At 37.7% G+C, this 16,382-nt stretch overlaps 1 protein-coding gene across 2 annotated transcripts; it reads right to left on the minus strand.

Annotated features, from left to right (window-relative positions):
* Positions 1-248: 248 nt before the first annotated feature.
* LOC127368488 (interleukin-31 receptor subunit alpha) lies at positions 249-16,382 on the minus strand. 2 transcript variants are annotated; one of them, XM_051409344.1, is made up of 16 exons: positions 16,059-16,376; positions 11,965-12,213; positions 11,758-11,872; positions 11,479-11,657; positions 11,271-11,386; positions 10,219-10,242; positions 9,071-9,230; positions 6,632-6,714; positions 6,256-6,466; positions 5,927-6,091; positions 5,106-5,207; positions 4,876-5,019; positions 4,641-4,781; positions 2,858-2,942; positions 2,632-2,713; positions 249-1,692 (listed from the first exon to the last, which is right to left on the minus strand). In XM_051409344.1, exons 1-16 carry the CDS (start codon positions 16,111-16,113, stop codon positions 1,291-1,293), a joined length of 2,313 nt encoding a protein of 770 aa, XP_051265304.1. In that variant the 5' UTR covers positions 16,114-16,376; the 3' UTR covers positions 249-1,290. The 2 variants fall into 2 exon arrangements, with proteins under 2 accessions (XP_051265304.1, XP_051265305.1); XM_051409345.1 differs by lacking the exon at positions 249-1,692 and adding an exon at positions 1,699-1,954 and having other exon boundaries at positions 16,059-16,382.

A 16,382-nucleotide genomic window follows, 5' to 3' on the forward strand; every position in this document is an offset into this window, starting at 1 on the left:
AAGGACAACATTAATGATTTGTTGTTTATTTTGTGAACTGTGTTCTGACAATGTAGGCTTATGTTATTTATTTTGGTCTCACAAGTGTTAGTAGATTTCTCAAACAGCTGATTTCCTCTTTTCTGATGACATGCACTGTTTCACAATTTACTCTTCTGTGGAAAAAACACCCCCCCACATCCATCTGCCTCCAATCACAGACTATATCAACCATTACAAACGTTGTGGACACAAACAAGAAACTGTGAAACCGAAACAAATCTGTGCTTTATTTAACGTTGTTGTTTAATAAAGTACAAAATCATACAATATAAATAAACACAAAATTCATGCAGTTTTTTTCAAACCCATTTAACTCGGTGAATATTTAGTAAATGGTGCAGTGTGCTTTGCTAAGTAGTAAACTTTCACCATTTCAACCATTCACAATTTTAATATATATAAATAAGACAGAATTTGTGATAATACATTGGATTATATTTAACAGCTTCTTGAGTGTAGTTCTGTATCCATTTGTGCGCCATTTTATACAAATACAACTATACCGTCTCAGGCGAGTTCAAACATTTCTGGAGAACAATAAATGCTACACCATGAAACAGCTTATGTACATGTAATTGTTAAAACTAATGCCAGGTTGTTCAAGAAAAGCTGCAATGAGTGACAGCATTTATGGTTTTAAGCAGTTTAGTACAGCTTTAACAAGTGCAGATATCACTAATAACAAACAGGAAACATATGAGAATCTTATCATAATACATAGCTAATAACAGGATTTTTACACCATAAATGTACATACATATTTACAACACTTGGACACACCTGAACTTTGTGATATAATATTTAATGCAGTTTGTAATTGTACATATTTCTATGTTGTATGTTATTAATATGTTTTTAAATATGTATTTAGGTCTGACTTTGCATTAAAGGAGAACCTTTAGTGGAATATACAGTTACCTCCATATAATTATCGCTGCAAAAGACATCAAGTTGACTTAATAAACTAGCTACTACACACATTGTTGGCCTATAAATATTACATGTTTGCGCAATAAAGGATAGACAGTAGCAAAATGTGCTTTTATTTTACATTAAACATTGCAGTTTATTAGCTGGGGAGTGAAGTCTGATATAAATTATACTATTTTTTTTCTTTATATTCAGCAGCAATAATGTCACAGATGAAAGTCTTTGGCAAGATTAAACCACATCTGATTCATTCACAGCTGACTGACCCGATTCCTGGAATATCTTTAAGGTATTGTTTTCATTTTTCCTGCTCTGATCTTATTCAAACATGTCCAAAGTTACGTAAATGGTCACAGGTGGTGTCTTGTCTGGCTGTTTTAGTGAAACAGACTTACATGGTTTACTGGTCCTGGGAGCAGTTTCCACAGAACTCTGACTTCGATATGGGCTCAACGGGCCGCCCTCGGAAGAAAGCAGTTCTGTGGATTCTTCAGGAGGAGATGGATGCTGTGTCTCTTTACGTTCAACTGAGTCTTCGCTCTGTATGTCTGGTGCTGTGACTAGGACTGGGTCAGTGTATTCCACTGTCTGGTCACTGGCTGGGTTATCATGGCAGCCTGGAGTTAGTGGAGAGATGGACGTTCTCTGTACCTCCACTGGGTCAGCCACGTTGAAGATGTTTTGGTGTGGATAACTCAATGGCTGGAAGCGCCATATTCCCTGTGGACAGATCCACACATTGACACACAGACACAAAAAGGGTGAACAAGAGGGCGATAAAACCTTGACTACAGAATAATGACAGTAGTACAGTGTCTCCATCTAAATCCATCTGTGCAGGTGATCAAAGACCAGAAAAAGTGACCTCAGAGGAGGGAAATCTGCAGTCATTTTTGATGGGAATGAAATTGTGTGGCTACTCATTGGACATCAGGGTTGCAGCTACCTTCAAGGACACCGAGGTTATTTCCTCATTATTTTTCTAAACAGAAGGGCAACAGACAACAAAAATAAATTAAAGAAGTCTGTGAAAACCAGGAGGCGTCTGGTAAGTGTACAATGGTTTAACTAAATTAGGATTATTATGAAGTTATTGTCCTTTTTTCTGGAAATTCAGGGTTTTAGCAAGCAACCTCAGGGAGTTTACAAACGCTGATTCTAGTATTTCTTTTTTTAAGACTTGATATATTTGAAATCTGATGAATTAAAGGCCAACTTTTAAAGACCAGGTTGACTCCTGGTAGTGCGCAGCAGGCTTTGAAAATAGATCTAAATGCTTTAGATCTTCATGTTGGGGAATGCAATTTACAGTGCAACTACCCATTATTTTCATTATGGATCAATCAATTGTTCTTTCTGTAAAATATCTGAAAACAGTGAAATACTGAATGACTATTATATTTTATCAAGTTGACATCTTTGAATACATTTTTTTGGATCAAGTAATTGTTTCAGCTCTAATTTACAGACAATATAACTGAGCATTTAACTGACTACATAAAAAGATTCTCAGACTTTACTTTTTAGGTGTCTGGTCAAAGTCTACCCAGGGGAAGGATACAAAACCAAAATCCTTTTCATGTTTTTCTCCCCGACCACAAATAACCTAGAAGTGAACCGTCTCACTCAGCTATTTTAAAAATTCCTCACTGAGTTCACCTGGTCATGAGCCGTCGGCCGCCACAACCCCAGCGAACTGTTGCCAGGGTTAGGAATCGGCTTCTCCTGGAATCTTTTCCACCTATTTTGTGGTCACAAATGTCAAGATTATTCACTGTATAGCAACAAAATCCAGTGCAATATGCCTTTTATTATTGCTGACGTAGTACTTGGTTCAGTGTCTTCCATATCACATTATCACTGACAGTAAAAGGTTGAAACTTACTGAATAGCACAGCATAATCCAACAGATAACACGAGGACTATTAAAATGCTTCCACACACACTGAGTGCTGTGATGAGAGCCGGATCTGTCAAAAAAAAGCAAATAATAAAAATAAATTATGTTTCAGTGTTTGTTGAGCATGAAAAGTGACTCACTTCTCTATGAATGAATAAATAAATGAAACTCTGTTCATGTTCTGCTACGCAGAGGCATTATAATTTATGATGTTTTGACCATGTAGCTACAAAACAATGTCAGTTTGGTTTACTCAACATACTTTTTAAGTGATTAATAAGAGTAATTACTGTAATAATTGGGATCTGAATAAAGCAGCAACAAGTTGATTTGTTGATTCTTGCAGCCCTTGAGGACAAAAGCAGTAGTGCTTCTGCCACTTTATTTCACTGATTTCAAAGGGAAGCTGACTGATTCTGACCCAGTGTCAGGCATCAAGAATAACAATATAAATAACTAATCTTATTGTGTGCTTATGTAGGTCATACAGCGGCATAAGTGTTAAATTAAGAATTTTTCTTTTTACAACCAGTTAAAAACTCCTTGTAGTAAATTTACCCCTAATCATAATATGGCAGCAAAGTAATAACAGAATCATCATGTCAAACATCGTACAGTAATGGCACTCAACAACTCTTGTTCACACTTATTTGTGAACCCCAACCAAATATATATATTTTGATATAAAACAGTAGCTCTATTTCACACAGGCTTTATTATCTGTCCTTTGCTATTTGATGCTGCCTTTATTCAGAAATGACTAATTGAATTGTGCCCAGATCTCACAGAGCTGGAACTCTGCTCGCAGCTGCTAGCACCCAAGAACCTCCAATTGGTTTGGGTTGCTAGATGCTGCCCTCAGTTTGCCAGAAAAAACAGTGGTTGTCACGGTTGTTATTTGAAACCCGTGGATATGGGCCAGGACCTCCATGTTTGACACTTTCAACATTTGTCAATGATTTAAGGTTGCTTGGCAACTTTTGTGAGTCAGATCTGGGCTTGATTAGAGTAAGACTAAGTAACGCTTGGATATCGGCATCTACTGTAAGCACAAGTGACAATTAATGGGATAATGTTCAATGGTAAAACATAGTGTAAACGTAGTACAAGCAGAGAAGAGTCATGAAGTCAGTCCATTACATAGCAATATCTACAGCAAGCCAACATTAGCCATTATATGCTGCTGGTCTTACCAGACAAAGTAAGACTGTAGCTGCAAAAGCCCTCACTGTACTGAATTGAGCAACGTTGTGTTTTACTTGCTTGTGCATGTAACTTTTTGTTTGGAAGAGGGAGATGTTAAAGGACATGTTTTTTTTAGACTTTAATAACAGTGTCTCAGCCGACTGCACGTTCAACCCGACATGCCAAAACATGCAACACAAGGGATACATCAGTTTGAGTTTGGACAAAATACCAACTGCCAGAATTAACATTGGGCAAAGATTATAGCTTCAGATTTCAGTCTTATCTTGAGCCGTATCCAGAGTTGAATTTAAATAACCATGGGGTAGCCAGAAAGTGACGTGGAGACTTTAAGGGGTGGCAGAATGCTGATTTAATCACATATAATAAATATAAATATAAGATATTTAAACTCAATAACATTACATTATTGTAGCACATTAGTAAATAAAGTATCTGAAGGTGGGGGTCATTTAATCTAAAATCTGTACATTCCTTCATTAGAGGGCTGCAGTTTTGTACATATAGAACTCAGGCTAAATGTGTGTCTTATATTCACAAGGAGCCCCTACAGTCTACTCACCGAATCTTTTGGTTTCGAAGAGCCTCTCACTGCTTTTGGTAGTTCCAGTATGAGCTATGGCCTTGACATAGACGCTGTATTGGGTGTTTGGATTCAGATCTTTCAAAGAAATGTGTTGTGTTGTGTTGTCTACAGTAACATCTAGAAGAAAGCAGTGACAGAAATGCCATAAAAAGGTCAGATGAAGGTTCTTCAATTCAGTTGCAAACTTCAAACAAGTGTGTGGTGGACTTACTGAGCTGTGGTCCGTCCTGCGTACTATAGAAGATGATGTAGTTAACAACAGCACCCCTGCATGCCTCTTGTGACTTCACGCTCCAGCTCACAAAGGCGCTTTTGTGCTTAGCCTGAACATTGACATTAGTGAAATCCCCTGGATCTGTAGGGATAGTGTTTTCAAAATCAGACTGGTAAAACATGAAAAAAATCCTTTCTCGGAATAACAAAAAAATCTGAATGACGTACCTCCAACGTTGGAGCAGATCTGATGGGCCTGTGTGCTGTGACCTGTCTTGTCATCAAAGAGGGGAGTTACTGTAATATTGTATGGCTTCTTATCCAGGAGGTCTGTAGGGAAGGGAAGACTGTTCTCAAAATCTATTGCAGTAAAGTGACACTAAACACATAAAAGCCATAACCAAAGCTTAGCTTTTTAGCCTTTTTCTGCATCTCTTCTTTTCAGGCTTTAGAAAATCTAGCCTGTAACAGGAGACTTTGGCCAGTCACATGTCATTTCAGTGAGAAGGCATTCTTGCCTGTTGTGGGTTTGGTGGGAGGGGCTAGGCGGAGAGATATGAGGCAGAAGGTTTTGTCCACTGCAGCTGTAAAGTCACGCGATCCAGGATGAACTGTAATAACTTTGGTGATACCCTGACTTTTCATTTTGCGTCACCATCAGGGGTCAAAATATGAAAGTGTGTAGGATTTAGTGGTATCTAGCAGTGTAGTTGCAGATTACAACTCTCTCACTTCACCTCCTTTTTTTCAAGCGTGAAGGGAACACTACAAACACAAACTGGCCAATTTAGAGCCAGTGTTTGGTTTGTCTGTTTTGAAATGATATGATGAGATCTCTCTGCACCGCTAATGCATTACAGCGCAGCTCAATTAGTATATCCATTATCTGCCACACCCAGGCCATAAAAACAACAAACACAAGTCATGGGTTTGATGATGAATCGTCTACAAAGCTCATTCCATGTATTCATGTAAGACCCATAAAGTATTCCACATCCATCTTTCTATCTGACATCCATCAACCACTTCATCTCTGTTGTCTAACCTACCAAACAGTGTTGTGTTAGTGTATTTGGTCTCCTTCCAAGAGTATATATTTCCATTGTGGGTGTAGTCGATCATGTAACCACTGACAGGCTCACGAGGAGCCTTCCAGCTGACCAGAATAACGCCTTCAAAGGTTGAGGTCTGAATGTTGGTAACTTGAGGGAGTCCTGCCAAGTGAGATCAAGTGAAAATAAACCAATCAATAACAAATCTTGATACCACATCACTAACCGTCATCAGGGTGAAGAATTATTCCATTAAAATTAGTCAATTTGATCCATAAATTGTGGTAACTCATTAAAAAAGGAAAATCAATATCATTGAAACTCACTCTCTCCAATGGCAGGAACATAAACGGAGTCCTCCACAAACAGGGATTTATTGTGAAAGACTTTGAGATTTATTCTGTGCGCATCTTGGTTCACATCACAAATTGAATTGTCACATGAAGTCTCCATATGATCTACTCCAGTCATGTGTTGCTTGTAGGGAGTCTGTTTGATAGTGTAGGTAACTGTTTCTTGGCACGTTGAAGGAATCTCCTGCGTAGACAGTTTGAAGCACTCCGTCAGTCAGAAATTTAACGTCCATGTCTCTTAAGAAATACAGGTTGTTAAAGTTGAAGTTGAAACTTGAATTAGGAGTTTTGAAACAAAGTGATTTAAAAAAATATGCTACGGTACGGCAGCAATGAGAGACTTCCTTACCGCCCACATGGCACGAACTTTTCGAACTCGATTTTCGTCTGCTTCAGCTACCTTTCTCCACAGATGCAGCTTGACATCACTCTCTGTAAAGGATTAAAGTACACTCAAAACAATCACCCTGGAATACACATGATGATAAGACAATACAATTAGTCGATATCAAATATGCGTCATAAATCTGGTATCGACTAAGGCCCAAAAAGTAAAGAACAGGGCCACTGTTGACAACTGTAAATAATATACAGTGCATCTGGAAAGTATTCACAGCTATTAACTTTTTCCACATTTTGTTATGTTACTGCCTAACAGCACAGTGGCCTCCATCATCCGTAAATGGAAGAAGTTTGGAACCACCAGGACTCTTCCTAGAGCTGGGGGAGAAGGGCCTTAGTCAGGGAGGTGACCAATGGTGGTGGCAGCATCATGCAGGGATGTTTTTCAGCAGCAGGTACTGGGAGACTAGTCAGGATCGAGGGAAAGATGAATGCAGCAATGTAAAGAGACATTCTTGATGAAAACCTGCTCCAGGAGTTCTGGACCTCAGACTGGGGTGAAGGTTCATCTGCCAAAAGGACAACGACCCTAAGCACACAGCCAAGATAACAAAGGAGTGGCTTTGGGACAACTCTGTGGATGTCCTTGAGTGGCCCAGCCAGAGCCCAGACTTGAACCCAATTGAACATCTCTGGAGAGATATGAAAATGGCAGTGCACTAACGCTCCCCATCCAACTTGATGGAGCTTGAGAGGTCCTGCAAAGAAGACTGGGAGAAACTGCCCAAAAATAGATGTGACAAGCATCATACTCAAAAAGACTTGAGGCTGTAATTGCTGCAAAAGGTGCTTCAACAAAGTATTGAGTCAAGGCTGTGATAACTTGTGTACATGTGATTTTTTATTTTTTGCTTTTTATTTTTAACAAATTTGCAAAAATTTTAAACAAAATTTTTTCACATTGTCATTATGGGGTATTGTGTTTTGAATTTTGAGGGAAAAAATGAATTTAATCCACTTTGGAATAAGGCTGTAACATAACTAAATGTGGAAAAAGTGAAGTGCTTTATTTTCGGATGCACTGTATTATAATCGTCATTAGTCAATGGTTTTACTTAACTTTTTAGGAATCTTCCAAGAATTCAAATGAGAAGTAATACATTGTGCAACCCAAACCCCTACTAAATGATACATTCTCAATTCTGTGAAAACCTGCGATTATGTCAGCAGGCCTGGAATTATCAGTCCTCAGGGGTCAACTTAACACATTATGCATTATGTGCGAGCCAGACACAGACTTCCCTTTTGACTTTGTATTAGGATCTTAAGATATTCATAATTCAAGTCCAAACCTGCAACTCAAATGTGTCACTGAAGCTGATCTTTATTCCCTCTCGGAGCCCCCACTAACAGAATCCGGTATCTGTAGCAGACACAGGCCTGTAATAAGCCAACCTGTCCACCTACCTACCTGCCTAACTATGCCCCCCCTGCACATGAACAGAGACTTCCACAAGCCGGCACGCAGATATTACTAAAGCTACCGAGCTAGTTGCACAAGAATGGCAATGGCTGTTGGATACTTTAAAATCTGTCTCTTGCCAGTTTCTCCAGCGTTACCTACCCTAGCTTTAAGCAAAACCAATGTAACATGTATATAGAACATATATATATATATATATATATATATATATATATATATATATATATATATATATATATATATGTGTATATATATATATATATATATATATATATATATATATATATATATACATAAAGATATTTAGTTTGTTTTCATTAATTTGTTAATCATCTAGAAGTCAATCATTGTTGATTGTTTCCACAAAAAACACAAAAGTAACTATAAACAAAAGCGGTCATACTGTTGTGCTTTGTTTTGCACAGTAATGGACAGTTAGTGGGAATACTATACTTTATCTAGTTTAGTTTCTGTCATTTATTAGCATTTTTTAATAAAAATGTAAGAATGATAATAAGACTTAAAAAATAATAACCAAAGCCAAAAAATAAGCCACAAGGCTTGTTGTGTGGCTCTCCTTATAAGTAATGATTTCTGTGTATTTTTTGCCAATTTCATAATATCTATCTCCAAACCTCAAAAGATGACACTGAAACTATCTCAATGATTAGCACAGAGGGTCTAAAAAGAGGAATCATGGTCTTACAAAGTGCTGTTAAGTAGAAAATCAGTCCTATGTGGACAAAACCTCTCATAATCTCTCCTACATTTAAGCATGGATTTTATTAACTTTTTTGACGTTGAGAAGTTTTAATATCTCCCCAAGGATTTAAGAGAGCTGTAGCGTTGTCTTAACACATTCTTGGAATTTGCACTGAACCTGCGTCAAGGAAAACAAGGGGTCTGATTACAACACAACAGCTCGAAGTAGCCTGCCATTATCAGTTTTGACATTGTTCTTACGGTTTAGTTTGGTCAGAACTGTCTCCTCCTGGCTCCAGTCGCTCCAGGGGGCTGATTCTGAAGCACAGCGGACTGCAACTGTGTAGTTACTGCAGGACTTCACATTTTCAATCTTCACGATCCCTTGATTCTCAAGTTCTGCCAGATTCTTATTGAGCACCTAAAAGGAAAACCAGACAGATTTCAGTTAGAAACATCCATTCAAATTCTACACAAGTCCAAGAAGGAAAACTCATCTTTTTCAACTATGCTGTCTTGTCTTTATGCCCGTAATGCAGAACCTCCTGTCTGCACAACACATATACTCTTGGGTACTAATAAAGAAACCTTGATCTTGACAATCCAAAGTCACGCTTATTTACTATGGCAGATTTTTAATGGACATTTTGTTTTGTTTTGCTGATGAAATTAAATGCTTTGCCTTTATTTTGGAGTTCCTTTATTGACAACCTGGAACACCTGGCAAACCAGAAATGGTCTGCAAAAATCAAAACCAGCTGTTCTCTAGTTTTTACACCTTTTTTTATTTTCATTAGAAGCAATAAAGTTTAATAGCAGTTGGAGTTTAACTGGCACTGGCGGTGTCTGGAATCACCCACTTACTATATAGTGAACCACATTTACTGTTATGCCATTTATTTGTGTCTGAATTGTGAGTGTGTGAACTTTTTACTACCCTCCAAAATTCCACAATGGAACAAAAAAGTAGTGTGCATGGCATTTACACTACTGTACTACACACAACATAGATGCAAAAATTTGTTCAGCTCAGTAGCCATCAGTTATGGTGTAAAATGATGAAACGTAAATGTCAGAAGGCTCAATTTACTGCTCACTAACAGCCATTGTTATATCCATGTCTAATCTGCGACCAAGCAAATATTGACAGCCATTTTTTACTAAGTTGTTTTGCAACTGTTGTTTGTTATTTGACATGTTAGTTTTATCTGTGATCAGTTTAGTGCTATTGAACGCTAACCTAGCCGCTACACTTACAATCTGAGGCTAATTTGTTGCTAGTGCTGCCTACACCGTGTCATAATGTATCATACCATACAACCAACTCGGTAGGTAATGAGACGGAAATGACTGAAAACCAAACAAACATGAATTCCTTTATGACTGCCAGGGAGAAATGTGTCTCTTACCTCTGGAGTACTTTCATTGGCAGCCTGGAACAGAAAGACAAACAAGAAATCACCTTAATCAGCCACGATTGCAAAAACAGAATCAAAAATGTACTAGTTTTTAATCAGAAGCAGCTGTAGGGGAGAAAGGGATTGGTTGCCACGTTCATTAGATCTTCTTCCCTAAGGAGCGCTGATAAAAAATTTACATTTTTAGAACTAGGGTCAGAGATAATTTCCTTTGCCTTTGCACAGGAAAGTCCATATTTCCCGTATTTCTATCCGTCATCCAATTGAATTTGTTATGCATAGAAACCTTGCACACTGAGTCTGAGGCGTTTGATTACTGTATTTGTCACAGATAGCAGTGGTTAGGTTCACATAGCAGAGCACTTAGGTTAAGGTGGCGGAGAGATTGCTGTTTAAGTTAATCGCTTTATAAACCGTTAGTTCCGAAGTCAGCGCAGACGGCTTCTGTTTTGAACCAGACTGCAATCTTACTGCCGTAGGCGCACAAACATAACAATAAAAAAGTTTAACAAAGAAATGAAACACGTTGTTAATGAACATTTTACTGATATTTTACCGTCTTGTAAACAACTTTCAGGTCATACATTAAGAATTTTCGGAAAGGTCAGAAATATCTGACTTGGTACTAAGCAATGGAGAAGTCCCTGAAAACCAAACAAACATGGAAGTCAGCCAATGTCCATCATTTAATGTAATTAAACCTAAATCTATCTCTCCCATCTGCTACCACTGATCACGCATAATATGAATGACATGAATGAGCTTCACTGTTTGGGATAACTGTTTTGCAGATTGCTCTTATGAACTCTAGGTATATGTTTACTATATTTATTATTGTTTTGTTGTGGGAAGCTTAGTTTCTTCCTGCATGAGAGAGGATGTTAATTCTGTTTTATTTCTATGGTTGTTTACAGTCATCTTTCTTTCTGTTTTGAAATCGCTGTCATTGGATGGTTGCGTAAAAGTCTGTGTTTTCCTGATTTCACAGCTGCTTCCAGTAAATACCTCACATGCTGAAGTTAGGAGATCAAAGAGGGACATACCGTGCTGTATTTGACTTGACAGCGATACTTTCTTTGGACTTTGTATGTCGGTTTCCACTCAACCAATAGGTGATCAGAGACGGCAGTTACTTTCAACTTCGGAGGGTTAATTTTCACTAAGGGAATATGATCAGGTTAACACATCAAAATGCAGAAACGTACAATGTTAAAACAAAATTTCTTACAACATTTACTTTATGGTACTTACATATTTCTCTTAGTTTAAATACTTGAGGCTCTGAAAACGCTTCCCAAGCAGCGTGTTTAGCTCTCACAGTAACATTAAAATCCCCCACAAAAGTTATTTCCTCGGCTATATCCGCATATTTGGATTTGCATGATGTTTCTTGGGAGTTGCAGATTTCACTCAGGTTAGAGCATGAGTTACTGAAAGACATAAATGCTTTACATTAAGTACGGACATCAACAAGACAAAGAATTGTTCTTGCATTAGTTCTTCAAAAAAGGAAGAAAATATGAAACCCACCACAGGACAGTGTAGTTTATTTTCAATGAAGAATCAGTCTGATGCTCCCAGGTGCACATGAACCAACTATCACCAATCGTATCAGTCAAGATGCATGACATATTGCTGGGTTTCGCTGTGAAAAAAGGAAGTCAGCAATTACATGAAATATCATTATATCGTGCAATATTAAGTTTCAGAATATAAGTACCTAAGAACACTTCTTACTGTACGTTCTGATAATGGTGCCTCCGAGGACTTGAGTATTTGCACTGTGGCATTGCAGTGTAGCACTGCTGTGAGTGAAGTTCAGCAGTGACAGGACGCTGTGTGAGGAGTTGATAGTGACTGGCCAGCTTTTATCTATTCGTTCACTGTTCAGCGTCCAGTATATTTTGCCTTGGACGTTATTCTGGCACACTATATTGATACTGGATCCCACTTCAATGTACGGATCTTTGGGGAAAACGTTCTGACCTGCAATTATAATGATAAATAATGATGTAACAGGCAGTTTACATGAATGGGATACTTGGACATTTTAAGGAATACACTTGTTTGCTTTCTTAGATGAGAAGATTAATACCACTGTTGTGTCTTTATGGCAAATATGCAGCTAGAGCCGTCAGCTGGTTTGCTTTGTTACACAAAGGCCGAAAACAGAAAGGCACTGCTAGTCTGGTTCTGTCCAACAGGAACAAAATTTGCCTTCCAGGACCTCTAAAGCTCCTTTTTACACTTCAGTCGTCGCACAGATTTAACAATTTGAGGCTAGCTGTTTCCAGTCTGCTAAGCTAAGCTACTGCTGCTGGCTGTAGCTTCATATCGAGTGTAAAGACATGACAGTGGCATCAGTTTTTTTATCCAATGCTTGGCAAAAATGGTAGTAAGCAAACTGTTGAAAACTATTCCTCTAACCCACATATGTACATTGATATTGCATTAGAACATTAACCGATGGCTTGATGATTTACAGCTAACAAGATAAATGCACTCACCATACTCTGAAAGAAGGAACATTTTTTAAAATCATGTTGACATTAAATATAATTATTCTTTTCTTATTACACGTCGCACAAACAGGGAGAAAGAGTGTGGGTATTAACAATGCTGAGAGGTAGTCCAAAAGTTTGATATAATGTCTATTTAACTTAAAAAATAAACATTTCTATTCTATTGTTAACTTGTATAATATTTCTAAGCTTCTCGTGATTTAGTAACACAGACTATGCAGGTTGCAGGTTAGGCCTTTAGCATGTGAAGAACTTAACAAATAGCCTATATTTTATTTGAATGCAACTTTCCCAACTCCCATGCTAAGGTGAGCACAAAAGGAAGCTGTCTTATTATTATTATGGGGTAGTCTCTTCATCCAGTTATAGTAGTTTCCCAGTCTCTGTTCCACTTCCCTTTCTTTCAGGTGGTTTCCATCTTATTCCATCTAAATCTGCAGAGCTTGTGATTTTGTGATGATTTTTCCGCACTGGGCGTAGCGTGCAAAGACGGGACAGGTTAACCTGCACATGACCTACATTTGTGCAGTTTGATTGACATCAAACACATCCTCCTCTTCTTCATAGCCAATGGATTAAAAACCAGATTTTAGAAAAAGCATCAGCAGTGGTGTGAGAACTAGAGCCAATCAAAATGTGGTGGTCATCGTACGCTCAAACAGCACAGCAAAACAGCCAAACAAAGTCTTCTTATGAGGCTTTCAGTGTTTGTTCCAAACAATGGCAATTACATCTTAAATGGAAAAAAAACAGGATAAACTGAAACTTCACCTCATGCCTGCCATAAGTTAAATGATTTAGCACAAACCACACCTGTTTGTACAGAAAACAACTTGAAGTGTTACTGCATATTCAATACTGTATATGTTCACATGCAGCACGAGTTATTCTACCAACAGGGATGTTTGCTCATACTGTAGCAGTCTTTTCCTTCTTATAGACCATTTTATAACATAAAATAAAGCTATTTCAAGTTGAGCAAGGGCTTCTCTTACAATGTATCACCAATGTTTCAATCACATGGGGAGAAACCCATCAGTCCTTATCTTTCAAGAGGATGCTGTATCAGTAATCTCGATAGATCAGAGTAGAGCCATCTTTAGCAGCATCAGCAGCACATGAAACTATGCTCTCTTTGTTGCTTTGTAATTTAAATAACAAAGCACATTACACTACACACTGTCCACTCTGTGCTGTCTACATTTTTGCTTTAATGCTCATGAATGGCTCTGTAGAGAGTTCACACCCATGAGCTAGTCATTCTGTACCAAGGAAAGACCTCTTAAACTCACCGTAGCATGTGAGTTTAAGAGGTCTTTCCTCTTAACTCATAAAGCAAATTGGGTATCTGCCATGACTAACAGCTATAATCATCCAGGGACTCTGAGCACAACAGCAATCCCTGGCCTTTATGTTATCTCTGATTAAAATAATTCCAGTGAGTATTGAGGCAGATTTTTAATTTGGGGAAAGAGAGCACTGTGAGGTCAGTACTAGCAAGTGACAGATAGTTGAGGGTACTTGAATCAGTACTCATCATTCATCATCATTATTATTATAGGTCATTTCTACTAGTATAGTTGTATCCCATGAGTATGCAATATGGGTTAAAATAAGGGGAACTTATTGGAACTGTCTGTGTTTGTGTTTTTATAGAATGACGTGTTTTTGAGATTTTTTTTTTAACGATCTGCAGCTACACCGCTAGATGCCTGTATACACACTGGACCTTTAACAACAGCAGTAAGTGTTACCTTGTGGATTAAAAAAAAACAATGTCAGGAAATCTGATGCTTAGCTTTGTGACTGGAAATCCGACTTAAAATCAGTTTACAACAACACAACACAGAAACAGTCTTATACTGTTTGCTCCCTGACTGTTCCAATAACATACTTGTTTATCTTAATGGAGTGTTACGGGTCTGTGATCTGCTTGGGATGCACTGTGATTGCAAACTCATTGCACGGCTCTTACTTTCTGGCCAAATTCCCGTACAAAATATTGTTTCACATCTGGATTGCAGCAGGTTTATGAGAGTCCTGTAATTTTTCCACACAGTTCTCCCTGGCTTTTCCCACACATTTTGTTTTAGCCATAAATAAATCAGGAACTGTGTTCAGGCATGTGACAGGACCTCAGAATTAGTAAGTAGGTAAGCCAAGTGGTGTTTGGAAAAGGCTCCTGTCCTATATTTGCAATGAAAAAGCCCATAACAATGAAAATCATTCAAATTAAAGCTATTTTTGTCACCAGTAAACATTTTACATTTGGCACCAGTTGAGATCATAGAACTACAGTTACAATACATAATAGAGTTTTTTTGATCCATGTGTAAACTTCAGACTGCAGAACAGGTGAAACCTTCTAACAATCATTAAAAACTAAACTGAATCCGTTGTTTAGTTGTCAATAGTGATGTTTTTTCTTTGAGTAACAGCTCCAATGGATCATGAATAGACTAGATTGTATCATGGATTAAAACTACGACCATCCCAGTGTACAGCAGAATCTTTACAATTGTCTTTTACATAAATGAAATGTACTAAATCTGAGTGGATAGATGATCCATAAAGCTTTTAGCTCAATAAACTTGTATGTGTGTGTTTGTCCACGGAGTAATTTGACCCTCATATATTTCACAAGGCTCTTTTGAGTTTGGATCAAATATGTGTTCTGACTTACAGTAAGTGCCTCGTGAGATGAACCTTTAAACATAAATTTAAGACATTAAGGCAAACCAAACTTGCACTTAGGTAATCAAGTAGTCTTACCACCTCATCTCTGTCTCTGTCTTTAAATAATCTCATTGTTTTTATATATTACTGTTATATATCTGTAATGTATTTATGTATTATACTGTATTGTTTTGTTGAAGCATTGTACTGGTGACATTATGCACTCATTTGTTTTAACCTGCCCAAATGAAAGACTACAGATGGAAATTAGTTGATTAGCTAACTGTGACAAATTTACATTTAAGTGTCAAATGCAGTGTTGATTAATGTCCATTGTAAATAAATAAATACAGTTTTTAGTCTCAATGGCCTATCTGTGACTGTACATAATAATAATTTAAAATGCGAATTGGCTGAAAGGAATATTATATTGTGATATTTCTAGTTAAATTCAAGACATTTTAAATAACGGTCACTTTTTTTGAGGGGAACATTATGTAATGAAACCAAAACAAAAGAAGCATTTCCCAGAAGTCTCAGACCCTTAGGCCTATCTGACCGGTCAGCAGCTCTGCATTTTAAACCCCATGCTTCACCTACAACAAGAAACATCATTATAAGAGCTTTACTTACCTTTACAAATGGAAGAGGTTGCAACCAGGATGAATAGAGCTAGACAAGAATACATTTTTTTTTTTAATCCAGGTACCAGAGCTCAAATAAATATCCTTTTAAAATGCATGTAGAGCTTTAGGGATGTTCAGTTGCGCCAGATAAAATAATTAAAATCGCCTTTATAGTGTCTGTGTTGACAGACTGTCCGCATACCCCCCACTAACTCTGCATTTTAGCCATCAAGTAACAGGAACTGAAGCAAAGCCCTGAAATAAACGGGCGGTATTACCCAACTGGACGCACAGCGAGCTAAGAGGAAGTGAAGTAACTTGTCGACAGTCT

This window comes from Dicentrarchus labrax, unplaced genomic scaffold (assembly GCF_905237075.1).
Source record: "Dicentrarchus labrax unplaced genomic scaffold, dlabrax2021, whole genome shotgun sequence".
NCBI classification, from domain to species: Eukaryota; Metazoa; Chordata; class Actinopteri; family Moronidae; genus Dicentrarchus; species Dicentrarchus labrax.

Excerpts from the sequence above, each read along its gene's own strand:
- LOC127368488 (XM_051409344.1), bottom strand. The coding sequence starts at position 16,113 with ATGTATTCTTGTCTAGCTCTATTCATCCTGGTTGCAACCTCTTCCATT. Across the intron at positions 11,873-11,964 it reads CACCATTATCAGAACGTACA|CGAAACCCAGCAATATGTCA; the intron begins GTAAGAAGTGTT and ends CTTTTTTCACAG. Across the intron at positions 11,387-11,478 it reads ATTTAAACTAAGAGAAATAT|TGAAAATTAACCCTCCGAAG; the intron begins GTAAGTACCATA and ends ATATTCCCTTAG.